Here is a 16,752-nt window from a genome sequence, read left to right as displayed (position 1 = left end):
GTTAATATTTTGTGCCGATATTCAGCATCGTTAAATTCAAAGGTGTAATAATAATTCCGGGATACAATACTGCCTTTAAATGAAGAGTTCACTTTTTTTTTTTTTCATTTTAATAAATAGAATGCGCAATGAAAATAAAATTGCATTTGCAGAGTAAAAGTATACAACAGCTGCAATCAGACCACTCAGTCTCAACCGAACAGGTCAGAACAGATTAGTCCTTTTTGCACGTTTTATTTTTTCTTCCCTGAGAAATACGAAAGAGCGGTCCATTTTGTATCATCCCGAGTCCGACAGGGGAAGCTTGTGCTGGTCGCAAACACAGCGATGAGGCGCAACAACCGGCTGCTGGGCATTTTGGAAATGGTGTGGATTATTTGGGAATGGAATGGGAATGTTCTGCTTGCATTGTGGGGAATTTTTATCATGGTTTCAAGATGGATGCCCAATTGTGACGAATTTAGTTGGGGTTGCACAGCATTGTTGTCAAAGTGTAGAGTTTTAACACGTTGAAATCCTCAGTCTTTAAATCTTTCATGCGTTTTGATATTTGATATTGCCTCAACAAGTATGGATTTTTCAATGCAAAACCCCTGTTCCGTAGCCAGGTTCTTTTTGGTATTTAAAGAATTAAGACGATTTTCTTATCCGGAGCTACTCGCTCTGATTGAAGCGCCAAAAAATATGAATGTCCTCAAACCTCTACATTCCATACATTTCAAACAATGGACACACGATCTATGGTCAAAACCTTGCACCCCTTAAAAAGGCGTTTTATGGCAACAATTAGCCAGGTTGTGTTATGTACAATGAGTACAACATTGCTTTAAGGTTGACAACACTGTGCTGTAGATGTGATGAGTTCCTCATGTCTCTTCTCTGACTCAAAAACAATGGAGAGAGCACACACCTCTGATCTCAGCATTCAAACACACCTTGGCCTGGCTGAACACTGCATTCTATGGTGAAGACTGGTGTAAATTCATTTCAAATAATAGCACAGCTATGGAGTAGTAACTGTTCAAGTTCAAGTTCAAGAGATTATTTGTCACATACATGTGTTTTGATCACTGTAATTCAATGCATAGTGCTTCAATGTTAATCTTTGGCAAGGTTTTTGTTTTTTTCCTCTTTTTTGCAATTATGGATTGAAGATGCAAAGCGTCTTTGAATTACAGGGGTATTGGAAAAATAATGCACTTTGTAGGCATGAACATTGAATCCCCTATATCTTTTGCTCATTTTTGAATTTTGGATCATCATCATTTTAATTATGTTTTTGTAAGAACTTTGCATATTCACCTTTGGCTCAATGTCACCGTTTTTGCAGAATTCCCATCTTGCAGTTTTTTGTATACACTTGCAAATTTAATCCATATCTTGCATGGCTTTTCTTGTTTTCATTGAGACTTCATGGTTGTTCCCTTTTTTATTTATTTATTTATTTAATTTTTTGCGCTAGCAACGACCGAGGTGGTACCTTTTTGAATTGGGTCTTTTTGTGTAATGATTAGTTTGCATTAGGTTTAAAATAGCCTAAAGCTGGTGATGTGTGCATGCTTTCGGGATGTGAAACCTGACCTACCTGTAGTTTTTATTGCACTAACTGAATTTCCTGTTCTTTGCATGATTGTCATACAAAAACTCGGCGTCAAATGTTGCTGTAGCGTGTTGCGGTCAGCGGCTCCTGCAGAAACTTTGGGAGGGAATCCCCGAGTGCCGTTTTATTTTTTACTAAACTCAGGCATGGCATACGTTAACAGAGATAATCTGTGCTGATTAAAGTACTGCTTGTGCATATGGGTTTGCAAGTTTGTTCAGCGTATTTTTTCTACTGGATGCGGAGTGTACCATAATGGAGTTATAACCCCAATTACCACTTGAGTGCTTAACCTTTAGTATAAATTCAAAACTTTATTTGAACATGTTGTGAATAAACATTTAATGAAATGCAGTTTCATTATTGTTCTCCTTCATTTAAGCTTTCTTGGCACTTGCAAGTACATTTATTGTATGTGGCAGTAGAATATGTATGTCTGCTCAATGTAAATGCAAATTTTGTCCTACTACTGAAAGTTATTTTAAGAATTGCATTTTACACTGCCAATACTGGGCACCAACTTAATACAGGTAGATTTAAGCAGCCTATCTAACTGCGTTGCTCTTCCCCAGCCTTCCAAGAAGATGTCTGTGAAGAAGGAGTCAAAGGAGAAGAGGGAGAGCAACGAGGAGAGCAAGGAGAACCTGAAGGCCAAGTCTGATGACTCCGGCGAGGAGAAGAATGGCGATGAGGACTCACAGAAGAATGGACAAAAGAAAAAAGGTAAATCTCTCGATAGATGGAATGTTTGTTCCAAAAGGCAGGATTTTAAATAAAAACTGCAACCTGCCAGTGAGAAGCAGCACAATTCCCCGTTTCTAGTTTTTATTTTTATTTTAGTGCAGATGTACCTAAATGACCCGATAAGTTCAAGAGTCAAAAAAACCTGGCAAAACCTCATGAAATACGTAGATTGCATCCTATTTTTTAAGACTGTGACAATGTTGGAACCTTCTCGTTTTCAAAAAGAAGATTCAATAATGTTAAGGTTTAAAAGTTTTCCCTGTTGGACTGCATTTGCGTTTCTCAGTTGTAACACGCCCGGCAAGGTCCTGCTATGAACAGTTTAACATTGTTTTAATCTTGATGCTTAACCTTGAACACTATGCTGTCGATGTGATGAGTTCCTCATGTCTCTTTGACTGAAACACAATGAAGAGAACATAAACACCTCTGATCTTAGCATTAAAACCTACATTAACACCAATAAATTAACAAACCCATTTCCACCTTTTTGGCCTGGACATTTAAATTTATTGGAATTATACTATTTTAAACTAGATTTTTTTTTTTTGATAACTGTCCCAGTAAAGTGCATGAAGTTGACATCACCTACAAGACTTTTTGGTTTTAGCCGCTGGACGGGGCAGGTACCTATTTTCAGCCTTAATTTATGTTGACCAGAATTTTAAACCAAATTAGTAATCACTTCACGCAAACATAACATAAGAATTTAATATTTTCCTAATGTCATTTTTTGCTTTAATTAAATGTATGTTATTTAAGGCAAGCCAACTGGACTATATTTACTTCAAATGGTTGTGGGCAAGGAGACAAAGTATCTCCATAGAACACGCTGAACCAAGTGCAACTGTACACAACTGGCAACTGGGATGTCATTGATAAGTGTTTTAGTGAATTCCTCACATTGAATTTCTGAAATAAGACACTTTTCAAGGATACACTGGTGTGGTTTTTATTTTATTTGTGTGTGTGTGTGTGTGTGTGTGTGTGTGTGTGTGTGTGTGTGTGTGTGTGTGTGTGTGTGTGTGTGTGTGTGTGTGTGTGTGTGTGTGTGTGTGTGTGTGTGTGTGTGTGTGTGTGTGTGTGTGTGTGTGTGTGTGTGTGTGTGTGATTTTGTTCTGGTGTATATGGTTGGTATTTTATCATAGAACCTCCAAGCAGTGGGGAAAAAGGCTCCGAAGCCTCCTGCAGCCGTATAGATTCAAGATGTTTATTTGTCACATACATATATGTAGTAGAGATGACATTGCAACACACCCGGAGATTATGCAAAAGAAGTACTAACTTGCGCAATAGCCAACTAATTAACAAACTAACTAAAGTTAGTTTACTAAATTCAGTTAGTAAATAGAATAAAATAAGAGTAAAAAAGGTAATATACTAATTGTGAATACAAAATATAAATAAAAGGAATGGACTATGTATTTACAGATATGTGCAGTAAAGTGGCATGTGAATAATGTGAGCGAGTGTCTTGAGATATACAGTACAGTATACAACAGTACGGCGCAGCAATATTGTAGCACCGAACCGCAATACAGCACAGTATGCAATAACCCGGTACAGTGATACAGAATGGGAACCTGGGATACTACGTCGTCCGTGGAGCTGTACGGCCAGTATGTGAACTGCAGCATCAGTCTACGTCATTCAGAGCATCCTGAAGCGTGGCCTCTGATTAGTCCAACCACCGCTTTACGTCCCTTGTCACTACCGTTCCACGTACAATGCTAGGCTCGTAAACAGGAAGCAACGAGATGGCGGCGTGGTCCAATTTCCCAAAAGCAGGGAGCGAGACAGTCTTGTATCTGTTCTTGTACGGTGTGTGGCAGTGGTCCAAACATCTTTCTCCCCTGGTGGCACACGTGATGTGTTGATGGAAATTAGGCAGAACTTTTTTTAAGGTTCGCCCTGTTGCCTGGTCCGATAGTGCTGTGTTGGTGTCCGCTTGTGGTGGAATATAAACTGCTATGATGATAACCGTGCTGAATTCTCAGGGGAGGTAGAATGGACGGCATGAGATGGTCAGCTGTTCAAGCTTCGGAGTCTAGATGTTGTTGGGGTTACATCAGCTGCTGTTGATCATAGGGCAGACGCCTCCACCCTTGGATTTCTCCGACTCCCCCGATCTGTCGGCTTGAAACACGGAGAAGGACTGGGCTGCACGTATGCCGTGGTCTGGCACTAGCAATTCAGCCATGTCTCCGTCAAGCAGAGGAAGCAACAGTTTCTTGTGTCCTGTTGGAATGTAATCTTCTCCCGAAAGTCATCCATCTTAACTTCCAGGGACTGGACATTGGCAAGAAGAATGCTGGGCAGAGGTGGAGGGTAAGGTTGCGTCCTCATTCTGATTCCTCATTTACCACGGTGCTTCCTCCATCGGATCACCCGTGGAACCGCGACTGCATTATTGTTGCTATTTTCTTTGTTGAAAGTGTTGGCGCGTAGAATATCCAGCGGCCACTCTGGATCAGCGGATGAAATGTCCCAAAGTTGTTCTTTCAGGCAACTTCTTTATATCCACGAGTGCATTGTGGTCGTAGGAGCTCACTGCTGATGAGCTTTTGATGGACATGGTGTATTAAAATGAAAAATGAAACTAAAAACTAAAATGTGCATAATCTATACAGAGCATTCGCTCAGGCGACCACAGGGGGCGGCACCAGGCAACTAGCTATAGACAGCTATTGTAGCTAGCTACAGTCCCTCACGACCACAGAAAAGCCCTGAGCCCAATGGCCTGCAGCCACAGAAGACCCCCTGCCCGCAGAGAAGCCGGGAGCCCGCAAAGTGATACCCACGCATGTGGCATAAACCAGTCCCAGAGAGTGCAAGGAGACCCTGCACCCCCGAGGCACACACATACAACCCACCCCCACATACAGGCAAAAGACACACCCACAGGTGGAGAACCTGGGCCACAGACACCAGGCATGGACCACAGGCCCGGAGCGGTGACAGACCGCCCCCCCGCCTACCAACGCCCTGTGCAAAGAGGAGGCCCGCCACACAGTAACCGATGCCCCACTTGGCCACAAGCCCCGAGCTCCCATCCACGTAGCCGAGGACAGCGCAGGACACCTGGATGTCAGATAGGCGAAGCGCAGCCAGATCATTGTAGGGGTGCAGTAGGCTGGGCGGCGCTCACGTGGACTCCACCCTGGACCCGACAGTGCCCCAGCGCACTGATCTCTGATCTTAGCATCAAACCCCACAGCAACACACAATTAACAAACAAACATCACCCTTTTGGCCTAATAATTTTAATTTATTCTATGGATACAATTTTAAACTTCATTTTTGGCAAAACTTTCCCAGTTATATTCCTGAAGTTCATATCAACACGAGACTTTTTGGGTCCCCCTCCAACATTAAACTGGACTAAATTTACTTCAAATGGTTGCAGGCAAAGAGACAAAGTATCTCCATAGAACACGCTGAACCTACTAAAACTATACAGAACTTGCAGAGATCTGGAAACTGGGATGTCCATTGATCAGTGTTTAAGTGAATTCTTCACATTGAATTACTGAAATTACAGAGACAGTTTTCAAGGATACACTGGTGTGGTTTTTAAAGCTGAGGGAGTTTGTCTGGAATTCACTTAGCTTGAAAGTCTCCAGAGCGAAATTCGCTCTGGAGAATCTCTGATGTTATTGTAGTGAAAATATTTTTTTTTACGATAAACATTACATTCAGGTAAGTAAAGATTTCGAAAAATCCGAAAAAGTGTCACTTTTAAGCCCACAGCAAATCACCCAGTTGTAATGAGGAGGTGTTTTGGCAACATTAAAAGGCTTGATTTACGGTCGGTAGAGAGTAGGAGGAAGTTTTCTGACCTTCACAAGATGGTTGGTTTCTCCTAGGTGGGAGAAAGGGAGTGAAAAAGTGAAGTGTTTTTCTCTTCACTTTTACAGTCTCTCCCTCTTGCTCTCTCATTATCTGTATTTTTTTTCACTCTGCTCTGTTTAGTTACAGTCAGCAGATAAGCGCAAGGCCACGTCATTTAATTCTTGCAGTTGTTTCCTCTGTCTTTCCCCACACAGAAGACTGGCTCTGCCTGGTGGTTCCCAGAGGAACTGCACTGTACAACATAAAGTGTAATACCAGTGTTGTTGAGTCACATAGGGTTTCACAACTCTGGCAGAATATGTGATTATATTTGTTTCCCAAAGCTAGCAAAGTTATTTAACTGGTTGGCCACTATCTACATTTATGAGCCAACATGGCAAAATGAGGCGATAGAAGTTGTCATTGTGTGGCCAACAATTTGACCCTGACTGTCTCTACAAACTGTGGAAAACTAGGATTTCAACAGTTGTTCACTTTTTGTCTTTCTGGTTTGATGCATTTATTTTTTATTTAACCAAAAGGAGACAAAATAAAAAAATAACAAAAAAAAAAAACAAGCATAGGGAACTCAGTTTTAAAGAGAGACATTTCCAGGGGTCAATTTCGTAACCAGGTAAATTATAAACATTGACATCTTAAGGAATCTGCCTTTAATTGTTATCACTTTGGATGAAAACATTGAATACGAATAATTAGTTGAGTTTCATTCTGCAACGTATAATGCTGAGGGTGCAGAATATACAAATGACATTTTTCCAATTTCCGTACGGGCATTTGGTACTGAATACAACAGCATAAAGAAGTCCAGAGAACGGAAACACATGAACCTCAAGGAATCACAATATGAATACAATAAGCAGAGGTATGCATATATATATAAAAGATCACCATTGATCACCAACACAGATAGTGGCGGCAACAAGTCTCTTTACGTAAAGATAAAACACAATTTTTTTAGAAAATAAAAACTCAGTTTTAGCCTCAGCTTTTTCACCAGGTACTGCACATGTGGCTTAAAAGTGAGGGAGTCATCAATAAAAATACCCAGGTATTTATAGGCGTTAACAACCTCTATTTCTCTTCCCTTAAGAGTGGCCACCGAAGGGATATTTTTTGGCCTATTCCCAGAGTTGGTAAACAACATAAGTTTGGTCTTATCTATATTTAGAACGAGTTCCAGCTGAAGAAGGGTATTTTGGACAAGAAAAGCATTTTGCAAGTATTCAATGGCCTGTACAAGAGTTGAGGCACAGCAGTATCGGTAACAGTGTCATCATCATAAAAATAAAATAGCAGCTGACACATTTTGATCCGGATAAATAGTAAATAAAAGAGGACCTCATATAGAGCCCTGGGGTACCCACCAGTAGACGAACACAATATCAGAACATAGACCATCATATCTAATGCACTGAGAGCTATAACAACGGTAGCTTGAGAACCAAGCGACTGCTTGCACCGAAAGTCCTGAGTTAGGAAGTCAAAACTTTTATAACATCACAGTCAACTGTGTCAAAAGCTTTGGATAGATCAATTAAAGAGTCATGTGCAATGTTGCTTCTTGTCAAGTGCAACAGAAATGTTATTTACCACCTTTTACACCTTCAGTGATAAAACCCCTGTTCATTAAAATATTTAAGATTCCTTTTACAAATGACGTGTGTTTTTAAATTTAGGGCCTTAGTGTTCCTGATAGCAACAACAACCCAATGGTCACTTAGGTCATTGCAAAAAACACAGCTGAGAATTCATGAGGAACATTAATCAGAATCAAATCAATTAAGGTGGACTTCTCAGTGCATTTAAGATTTGGACGAATGTGTGAATTAAGATTGATTAAGATTTACGGAATCAGAAAAATATTTTAGATTGTCAGATACTGGCTTAAGTCAATCCCGATTAAGATGACCTGCTAAAACAATTTTGCTAGCATTTAGTCTAGATAAAAGGTGCATCAAAGACTGCAACGCATCGTTTAAGGCAGATGGAGGCCTTGACACACTACATAGATGCCCTTAGCAATTTCCACATTCACTGCCAGAAATTCCAAATGCTTGCAGATTCAGACAGAACTACCCTGACATGACATTTTGATTTCACATAAATAGCAACACCGCCACTTTTCTTTGGTCTGTCAGCAGGATAAACATTGTATCCATCCATGTTAATATCTTTATCAATAACTGATTTTGTCAGCCAAGTTTGATATTTCAACAATGTCTGCATCTGTTTATTTAACCTATATTCTTATCATACCCATTTTGGATAACAAGCTGCGCACATTGAGATGAACAATATTTAGACCAGACAAATTTAAAATCAGTTGGGGTCTGAATACACAGCAACCCAGGGCCACGGTTATGTAGCACATTATCAGATATTTATAATAGTAAAGCAATCAACCAACTCTGTTTAGCAAATTTACATGACGATTCCTTAGACATTTCAAACGTTAAATCTGAACGAAATCTCTCATTGAGTGCAAAGTAGTTATTTAAAGTCTGAAGGCGGTGTAAGGTTTAAGTCTCTAGGTAAATTCCATTATAAGTTCATGTCCTGTACCAACCACTTCTGGGTTTGCACGGATTGTACAACAGCCGTAGAGCAAGTGCATCCATAAGCAATGTCCACCGAACAATACACATTGTTAGATGTACTCACCCAGAAATGATCGCTTGCTCGTAAGTGCCACACAGACAACGCACAAAGTAAAATCACAAACACCATTGTCTCTGTCCAGAGAATGTGTATGTGAGTGCACAGCAGGCCGCAGGCAGAGCAGTGGAGATGGCTAGAGGGGAGGAGGAGATGCGGTGCCGTGTCCAGGTGGAGACCTAGATTCAGAGAATCGGAGCAGTTTATGTCTCAATTAGATGGTCCAGGAAAGAGATTCTCATACTCTTCAAAAAATGAGGTTCACATATGCACTATGTAAATACTTTGCTTTGCTTCAGTATGAATGTTGAAAAAAAATAAGACTTGTTAGTAAAAACAGACGACACTTAACACTGACGTGGACTGAGATGGTGCCATCTTGGATGCTGTCATTATGCATTTTATCCAGTGGAGAGTTTGATATAGTAGGATAATGTGCAATTCAGAGTTTCCGTTATCCAGTAATTGCCGGTATTTCACCGGGAAAATTTGTTTATGTCAGAAATATTTAAATCTCTCCGGTCATAATGTCCGGTGAAAATAATTCCTCATATCATCTTTTCATTTCTATGCTTGGCAAGTTGCAACGGGAAGCCAATCAGTTTGGACGATCTAAAGCTGATCTGAAAGCTTTACCTCTGACCAATCACCTTTTGTCGATATAGAACTAAGCCCCGCCCCGCCCCCTCCCTCGTGGACAGGTTGCCTTGTAAACACAATAGACACAAACACGGAGCGGACACAGCTGCAGCATGTTTGTGTCGTTGGGACATAAACATCCATAGTTTAGGTGTGTTTTTATTTCTTTTTATATTTAACTTCCGACTGAAAGCAGACGGTAAATATTCATTGTGTAATGAATGTCCAATATGTCGACGGGACGTCCCAACAAAGGCAGACAACACCACAAACTTCATTATTTAATAAAATCTACTTGGCATATTTATTTTGTGTTTGATCAAAATATTTTTTTTGTGAAATGTTAAAGTATTTGCACTTGTTACTTTTTGTTCACGAACGGAAATTATTTGATTTCAAGTAGTAATATTTGTAATTGTTATTTATTTATTTTTAAAATGGCACTAACTGACGGGACTTATTTTTAATATTCAATAAAAAATATTATAAATCTCCATGCATTGATGTCATTGTTTATATAGCCTGCTTATCAATTGTTTTTAAGCTCAATACCGGAATCTCTCCCACTTAAACGGGAAATTTAAATATTCCAGGACACGTTGACTGGTACCGAGTTTTTGTAGCGGATACTCTGATGTGGTTCATTTTTCTAAAGTTGGGTCTCGATGTTTCTGCCCAACAGGCCCCAAACACAAGTGGGTCCCGCTGATGATCGAGGTGAAGTCGGAGGGCCCCAGGGAGCGCTCGGCCTCCAGGAACAACAGCAGGCAGAACGAGAACCCCCGCATGCCCCCCAACACCAGGAACGACCTCAGAGGTCAGTATGTGATGCCGTCGTTCCAGATCACTTAACTCCCAAATCTCCTGAGAGCACTGCTAGTATATACGGGTCTAGATGTAGCAGGAGCTAGAAATTGCCTTCTTTTTTATCATAAAATGGTCAAATCTGTTAATTCTATTGATTATTCATCAAAACTCTACCTGAAAAACAATGCAGAGGACATACCACACCTGATCTCAGCATCCAAACACACTTAGACATGGCCTCAAAACTGTATTCTGATTGACCGAATTTGTTTTAAATAATAAAATGAAATTTGCACCATCGACAAGCTTGTTTAATCTGTTATGTATTGTTTGCATATTTTGCCCAGTCTCAAGAATATCAAGCTACAGCGTCAATATCATTGTTTACTTTTACGTTTACCATCTTGGTTTAGAGGTCTACACATAGGTGGTTGTGAAGCTCTTAACCTGCTCACCTGTCTGTCTCGCTCACTCTCTGTATGTCTGTCCGTCTGCTAGACTGGCACAGTCAGAAATACGAGCGCGAGTGGCGGGACGACCACGACGAGGTGTCAAGTGTGAAGAGCGAGGGCGCGCCGTTCCGCGGCGGCTTCAGAGGTCGCGGACGCGGCAGAGGCCGGGGCCGAGGTCGAGGCAGAGGCGGCAGTAGAGGTATGTGGTATAAATATATATATACACACACACACTAAAGGAAACACCTGAAAGCATTATTATTTATTTTTTATAGATATGCACCGATTGCAATTTTCTTGGCCGTCTGATCTGCCGATTCTGATTTTGGCCAATTCTGATTTTCTTTCTTTCTAAGAACTATAATTGACAGCATACACAAACGTTTTTGTAACTTTTATTTAATGGCAAATTCAATTATATGTTCATAATAATACATTGACTATTAAATAACTTATTAAATAACTTACATTTTGTCCAAAAGTTTAAATAGGCCAGCCATCGGTCATGGCCGATCATGCTGAAAACTGGCAGATTTCCCAAAAACTCTAATTTTGCGGCTTTCTCCGCTGCCAAATGGAAAGGCTTGCGTTGTTAGATTTGGTACGGCTGCCTCGGTTGGAGTGAACGTTTGGTCCATTTTAGATTTAATATAATTTAAGATTTAATGAAGCGACTCATCTTAATCGTTTTACACTAAACAATTTTAAGGACCAATCCACAAGAATCTATTTTGATGCAATCAAAATCAACATGTAATACACCCATTTTTAAACAAATTTTTGACAAAATGTCCTGTGACAGCTTCAAGTTACAAAACATCTGTTTGCCAAGCCCTCACTCACAGAGAGAGAAGTGCAGAGAGAATTGTAATGCATTGTACTGGCAATAACACCATGTAATAGTAAGTTAAATTATAAAATAGGCCAATTGAGTAGACACACCTGCTGTAGATGTGATGAGTTCTTCATGTCTCTTCTCTGACTGAACATCAATGGAGAGAACATACACACCTCTGATCTCAGCATTTAATCAATTCAAACATACAAGTCACGCATCTGACCAGTGAGTTTGGAAAAAATGTTTTCCCACATTATAAATGCATTAAGAGTAGATTTTTTTTACTCCAAATAAGACTACGGTAACATTTTTGAGTACTGTTAGTTCGATTTCCTGTGGGTGCGTTAAACTTGTAGAAGATGTTTTTGTAGTCCAAGCAAAACCCCCAAAACTCTCTTGAACTGGGAATGTTTTCATCTTTAGAGTTAATGATGATCCTGCCTCCAAGTCAATTAAATCACAAAGTGCTTAATGTGATACCTATTGCAATTGACTTGATTGGTACACAAGGTTTTGCCGAATAAAGCGATGGAGGACCAGAAACCAGAATGTTTGGACAGCATTCTTAGGATTCCTAGAATCATCAGTGTGGTGTGAAAAATCTTACCTTTAGATATTTCTCAATGGGAATAAGAAATTGGAGCTAATGTAGAACCAAACAGGCCCTAGTCCCCAGTCTCACTGTAGCACGGGCATCGCTCGCCTGGTGAAGTTAAAGTCTAAACAAACGTGCCTCTGGTCTGACTCATGACTCCATAACCCTGATTTCAGGCTGTGGCCTTTTTTCTGAGCACTGTGTGGTACTGTAAAGCGACAGGGCCAAAAGGGGGAGGAAATGAAAAGCTGTGGAATAACAAGAACTTCGTTTGTGTCAGATGAGGCCTTGGTGCGCTGGCGGCTGAGGACGGAGCGAGAGGGGAGGCTCGTTTCCCCGAGGCCTGTTGGTTTTGGCAGGATCCAATAGTCTTTCCTGTGTCCCTTTACATTACATAACATCGTTTAGCGGACTCTATTGTTCAAAGCGACTTACAAGCGGTACATTTTGTCAGTGGTATCAAACCAACAGTATATCACAATCAGAGCTAAACCTTCTCAAGAGATAAGTAGCATTTAGTAGAGGTGTGTGTGTGTGTGTGTGTGTGTGTGTGTGTGTGTGTGTGTGTGTGTGTGTGTGTGTGTGTGTGTGTGTGTGTGTGTGTGTGGGTGGGTGCGCTACAATCAATTGGGGACTTTCTGTCTCTTCTTAGAGACATTTTGCCACGGCAGTCAAAAGCATATGTTGACCCCAACTGATATTTCAAGTTTTACTCCAAAGGTCCAGTCATCGCCCAGTCTCAGCTCTGTCTGAGACTGGGCGATCTGTATAGTTGATTTACCACAAAGCTGCCCTTTGAAACTGACCGCCCTGGCTGTCTGTCCCACCCAGGTCACTATGACTACGGCTACAAGAACTACGACATGAAAGACGGCGCCTACGGCCAGAAGTTCAACAGCACGGTGACGTACTACTACGACAACATGAGCAGCAACGACCTGTACTCTGTGGACCAGGACCTGCTAAAGGACTACATCAAGAGGCAGATGTGAGTTTGCTTTCCCTCTCACAAGGAAACGTGGAATAAAGGAATCCCTCAAATATCCAAATGGAAAACCAAACCCCTTTTCTAAAGTCAAAGAAAGAAGGTATTTGTTTGAACACAAGCGTGCTCTGGTGGTTTCAACCTAAGGGATTGAGATGGCAGGGTGTGGGGGTTTTCCAAAATGGACGTCTCTGCACAGGCTTGGGCTTTGTACCTGAGGTTTTCGGGGGCAACGTTAGAGTTTTAGTCCCTTCTCATGCTCTAATCCAGTGGTTCTCAGCCTTTTTCATATCATGCACCCCCAATTTGACACGCATTATGCCACAGACCCCATTTGATAAGATTTAGTCTCTGGGAGTTAGATATGATTGGTACATTCTCTAATAGAGCTAACATCTTGTAAATGAAATAATGTTGAGGTTCATTTTGCTCGGGACCCCCCCATTGAGAACCACTACAGGTTTAGCGTCAATTTGGACTGACTGACTGAAGGCAGACAATCTCTGCCTGCGTGTTCCAATGTCACCTCAGTGTTGAAATATCTACCTGTAGTTGATTAAAGGCCCTGGGGAGGGAATGACAGCAGAAGATGCGACTAGTAATTTCTGTCCACTCGTCTCTACCTCTGAAAGCGAGTACTACTTCAGCCAGGACAACTTGGAGCGCGACTTCTTCCTGAGGAGGAAGATGGACGACGAAGGCTTCCTACCAATTGGACTCATCGCCAGCTTCCACAGGGTCCAGGCGCTCACCACCGACCTGAACCTCATCCTGGAGGTAAAGAAACCGGGCCACCTCTAACTGTTCCGTTGCATTGCGTAGTATACGTGCCGTTCTACATCAAGCATGTGGAAGGGGGCGGAGATTAATGCTGCTCATTAATCTCTGCCCTCTTCCACCAGGCTTTAAAAGACAGCAAGGAGGTGGAGGTGATCAACATGAAGATCCGCTGCAAGGTCGAGCCAGAAAAATGGCCGCTGCCTGGCCTGAACATGCCTGACCACACTCAGACCGACTTCTCCCAGCTCATCAACTGCCCCGAGTTCGTCCCCAGACAGCTGACCGATCAGCCCCTGGGTAAACGTAATGGCTTGTTCATGCTCTTTAAAGTATTGCCTTCAATGATGGAGAAACTAAATGTCAGCAGTAGCCACTCAACTTTCCCATGGAACTTGATGAAAATAAATGTATTTTTCTTAATCCCTGGTTTGAATGACAGTTGCATGATTCATTAGCGTACAGATGTTGTGAAAGCTGTCATTTTAACCCTGCAAAACAAGCTAAATGTAGAAGCCTTTGGAAGTTGAATGGGTCTCTCTAGCGCCCTCTGTAGCCCAGTGTTCTTAACGACCAACATTTGAAAAGTCGGTCTGAATCCCTGTGAATTTTACTGAAATTAAATCATCTTCCTCCTCCAGGCTCCACTGGGGCCTCCATGTCAGGGCAGCAGCAAGCCAAGATGGAAGCAGACATCTCCAACCTGAAGACCATGCCCAAGGGCCTCTCCGCCAGCCTCCCGGATCTGGACTCGGAGTCCTGGATCGAGGTGAAGAAGAGGCCCAGACCCTCCCCAGCCAGACCCAAGGTCAGTAGAGAAAAAGAAACGTGATGGCGTATCACTCAGGACAGTCGTTCCCTTAAGCTTCTGCATTTGTTTGCTTGAGATATTAGGCGTGCATGTGTGTGCACATTTATGATGATCCACTATTTCCCTGATCCTTACACCATGTGATCACTGCGATGCCGCAAATGTCCCATTTGGTTTCAGCATGCCACATTTTTCCCTATTTTGTTTGAAAGTCACCGAGTTCATTCATTTCAGCTTCGCAATCTTCATGCCTATTTATTTTGACACTTCTTTCTCTTCACTCCATTTTTTATTGTCCACCTCTGCATCTTCCATCCTTCCTCTTCCCTTCGCCTCATCCCTTCCTTATCTGGCTGCCGTCGCTTGACTGACGCAGACCCCCTCGTTGCAGCAGCAGAAAGACAAAGAAGAATTGATTCGTTCCCCCTTGCCCCTGGCCAGCACCTCGCCCTCCCCTGCCTCTGCCGTCAACAAGGTACATTGGTGATGGTCATTTGGCTTTGTTTTTTTCACACCAAAAAAGTCCAACTAGGGTTCTAATCTCATCTAGTAGAGACAAAAAGAAAACATGTCTTTGCTGCAGAGTCCTAAGCCTTAAGTATTGGCTAACACTGAGTATTAGAGTGGTTTTCCACAATATCTGAAATGTTTGATATTGCACTCTGCGTCACAGTTTTGTTTCCAAATTTTACAAGCGCCACCACGATGGTGACTGTGCCGTCAAGATTAAGGCCCTGTCCACACTAATACGGATATTTTTCTCTTGCCTTTGCGTGCCGATTAAGTGGTGCAGTTGCATTAATGCTAAGTTAAGTTGTAAACTTGTAAGTAGACCTAGCAGTGCTAACCAAACATAAACAAACCTGTATATATCACCCATTGTTCCTGGTTTTTCAGGCGCATGCTCATTACACAAAGCAACAATCGGCATGCGCAAAGTGAGTTGTGACGTCATAGTTTCCCCAAATGCTCTGTTTCACCTGTTCACATGGATATACAGAAACTGTAGTTTTTAAATATCTGCACTTAAGCAGGCATTTTAAAAAATCTCTGTTTTAGTAACCTAAAACACTGTTCACCTGTGGATGGCAGGCCAAAACTTAGAAAATTAAAATGTTAGTTTAGAAAAATATCCGTATTTGTGTGGACAGGGCCTAATTTGTTGAGAAGGGGTCCTAAAATAATTTAATGATCTATTGTGAGAGTTATTTGAGAATTACTTGGGAATTCAAGATAAATCATTGACTGAGGACTGATAGGGAATCCATCTGGCCTCAACTACTGTGAAGATTAATAAGGATTGGAAAATCATTCGCTGAGGAATGTTCATGATCCTCCAAGGTCTAAATCGATTACCCAAATCTGAAAATTTGTCTAACATTTACCTATTTGTATTAATTGTGTTTGGGTTGTGTATGAAAGGTGCTATACAAATATGGGTGATTTTTATTATTTATTATGACAACTATGATTCTTGTGCAGACACGCATTCAAAGATGGAACAATATAAAACGTGCTTTTTATAGATTTAAAAAAAGTGTAAGACTCTAAATGTTGGATTAAAAAATGAAATGGTATAAAGTAGTGTGTAGTGGGAAAACCTGAAGGTAAATGTAAATGCACCGTCCGTATGCGTCCAGGAGGGGGCGGAGCAGGACGAGCCGGAGGAGCTGGACTTCATGTTCGACGAGGAGATGGAGCAGATGGACGGCCGCCGCAACACCTTCACCGACTGGTCGGATGAAGACACAGACGGCGAGATCGACGACCACGACGTCAATAAGATCCTGATAGTGACACAGACACCGCCCTACCTGCGAAAGCACCCAGGGGGCGACCGCACGGGGCATCACGTGTCGCGCTCCAAGCTCACCTGCGAGCTGGTTAAGGTGATCAACGATGGGCTCTTCTACTACGAGCAGGACCTGTGGGACGACACCTTTGAACCCGAGTATGCCACCATCAAGGTGAGGTCACTCAATGTCAAAGTGTCATTA

At 41.7% G+C, this 16,752-nt stretch overlaps 1 protein-coding gene across 4 annotated transcripts in view; it reads left to right on the top strand.

Moving 5' to 3' along the window:
- Window positions 1-16,752, top strand: part of larp1 (La ribonucleoprotein 1, translational regulator) — a 66,267-nt gene that overhangs the window by 36,910 nt on the left and 12,605 nt on the right. For 2 of the 4 annotated variants that reach the window (XM_080013304.1, XM_080013302.1), the window contains 9 exons: window positions 2,173-2,323; window positions 10,173-10,307; window positions 10,796-10,948; window positions 13,014-13,170; window positions 13,800-13,944; window positions 14,070-14,244; window positions 14,586-14,752; window positions 15,132-15,230; window positions 16,396-16,722. In XM_080013304.1, the coding sequence (XP_079869430.1) occupies window positions 2,173-2,323; window positions 10,173-10,307; window positions 10,796-10,948; window positions 13,014-13,170; window positions 13,800-13,944; window positions 14,070-14,244; window positions 14,586-14,752; window positions 15,132-15,230; window positions 16,396-16,722 (1,509 nt within the window). Of the gene's footprint in view, window positions 1-2,172; window positions 2,324-10,172; window positions 10,308-10,795; window positions 10,949-13,013; window positions 13,171-13,799; window positions 13,945-14,069; window positions 14,251-14,585; window positions 14,753-15,131; window positions 15,231-16,395; window positions 16,723-16,752 lie in introns of all 4 variants that reach the window. The other 2 variants (XM_080013303.1, XM_080013301.1) reach the window with 1 other exon arrangement.

The sequence above is a fragment of the Zeus faber genome (genome assembly GCF_960531495.2).
Source record: "Zeus faber genome assembly, chromosome: 14".
In the NCBI taxonomy this organism is placed as follows: domain Eukaryota; kingdom Metazoa; phylum Chordata; class Actinopteri; order Zeiformes; family Zeidae; genus Zeus; species Zeus faber.
This window is presented reverse-complemented; position numbering and strand designations above follow the sequence as displayed.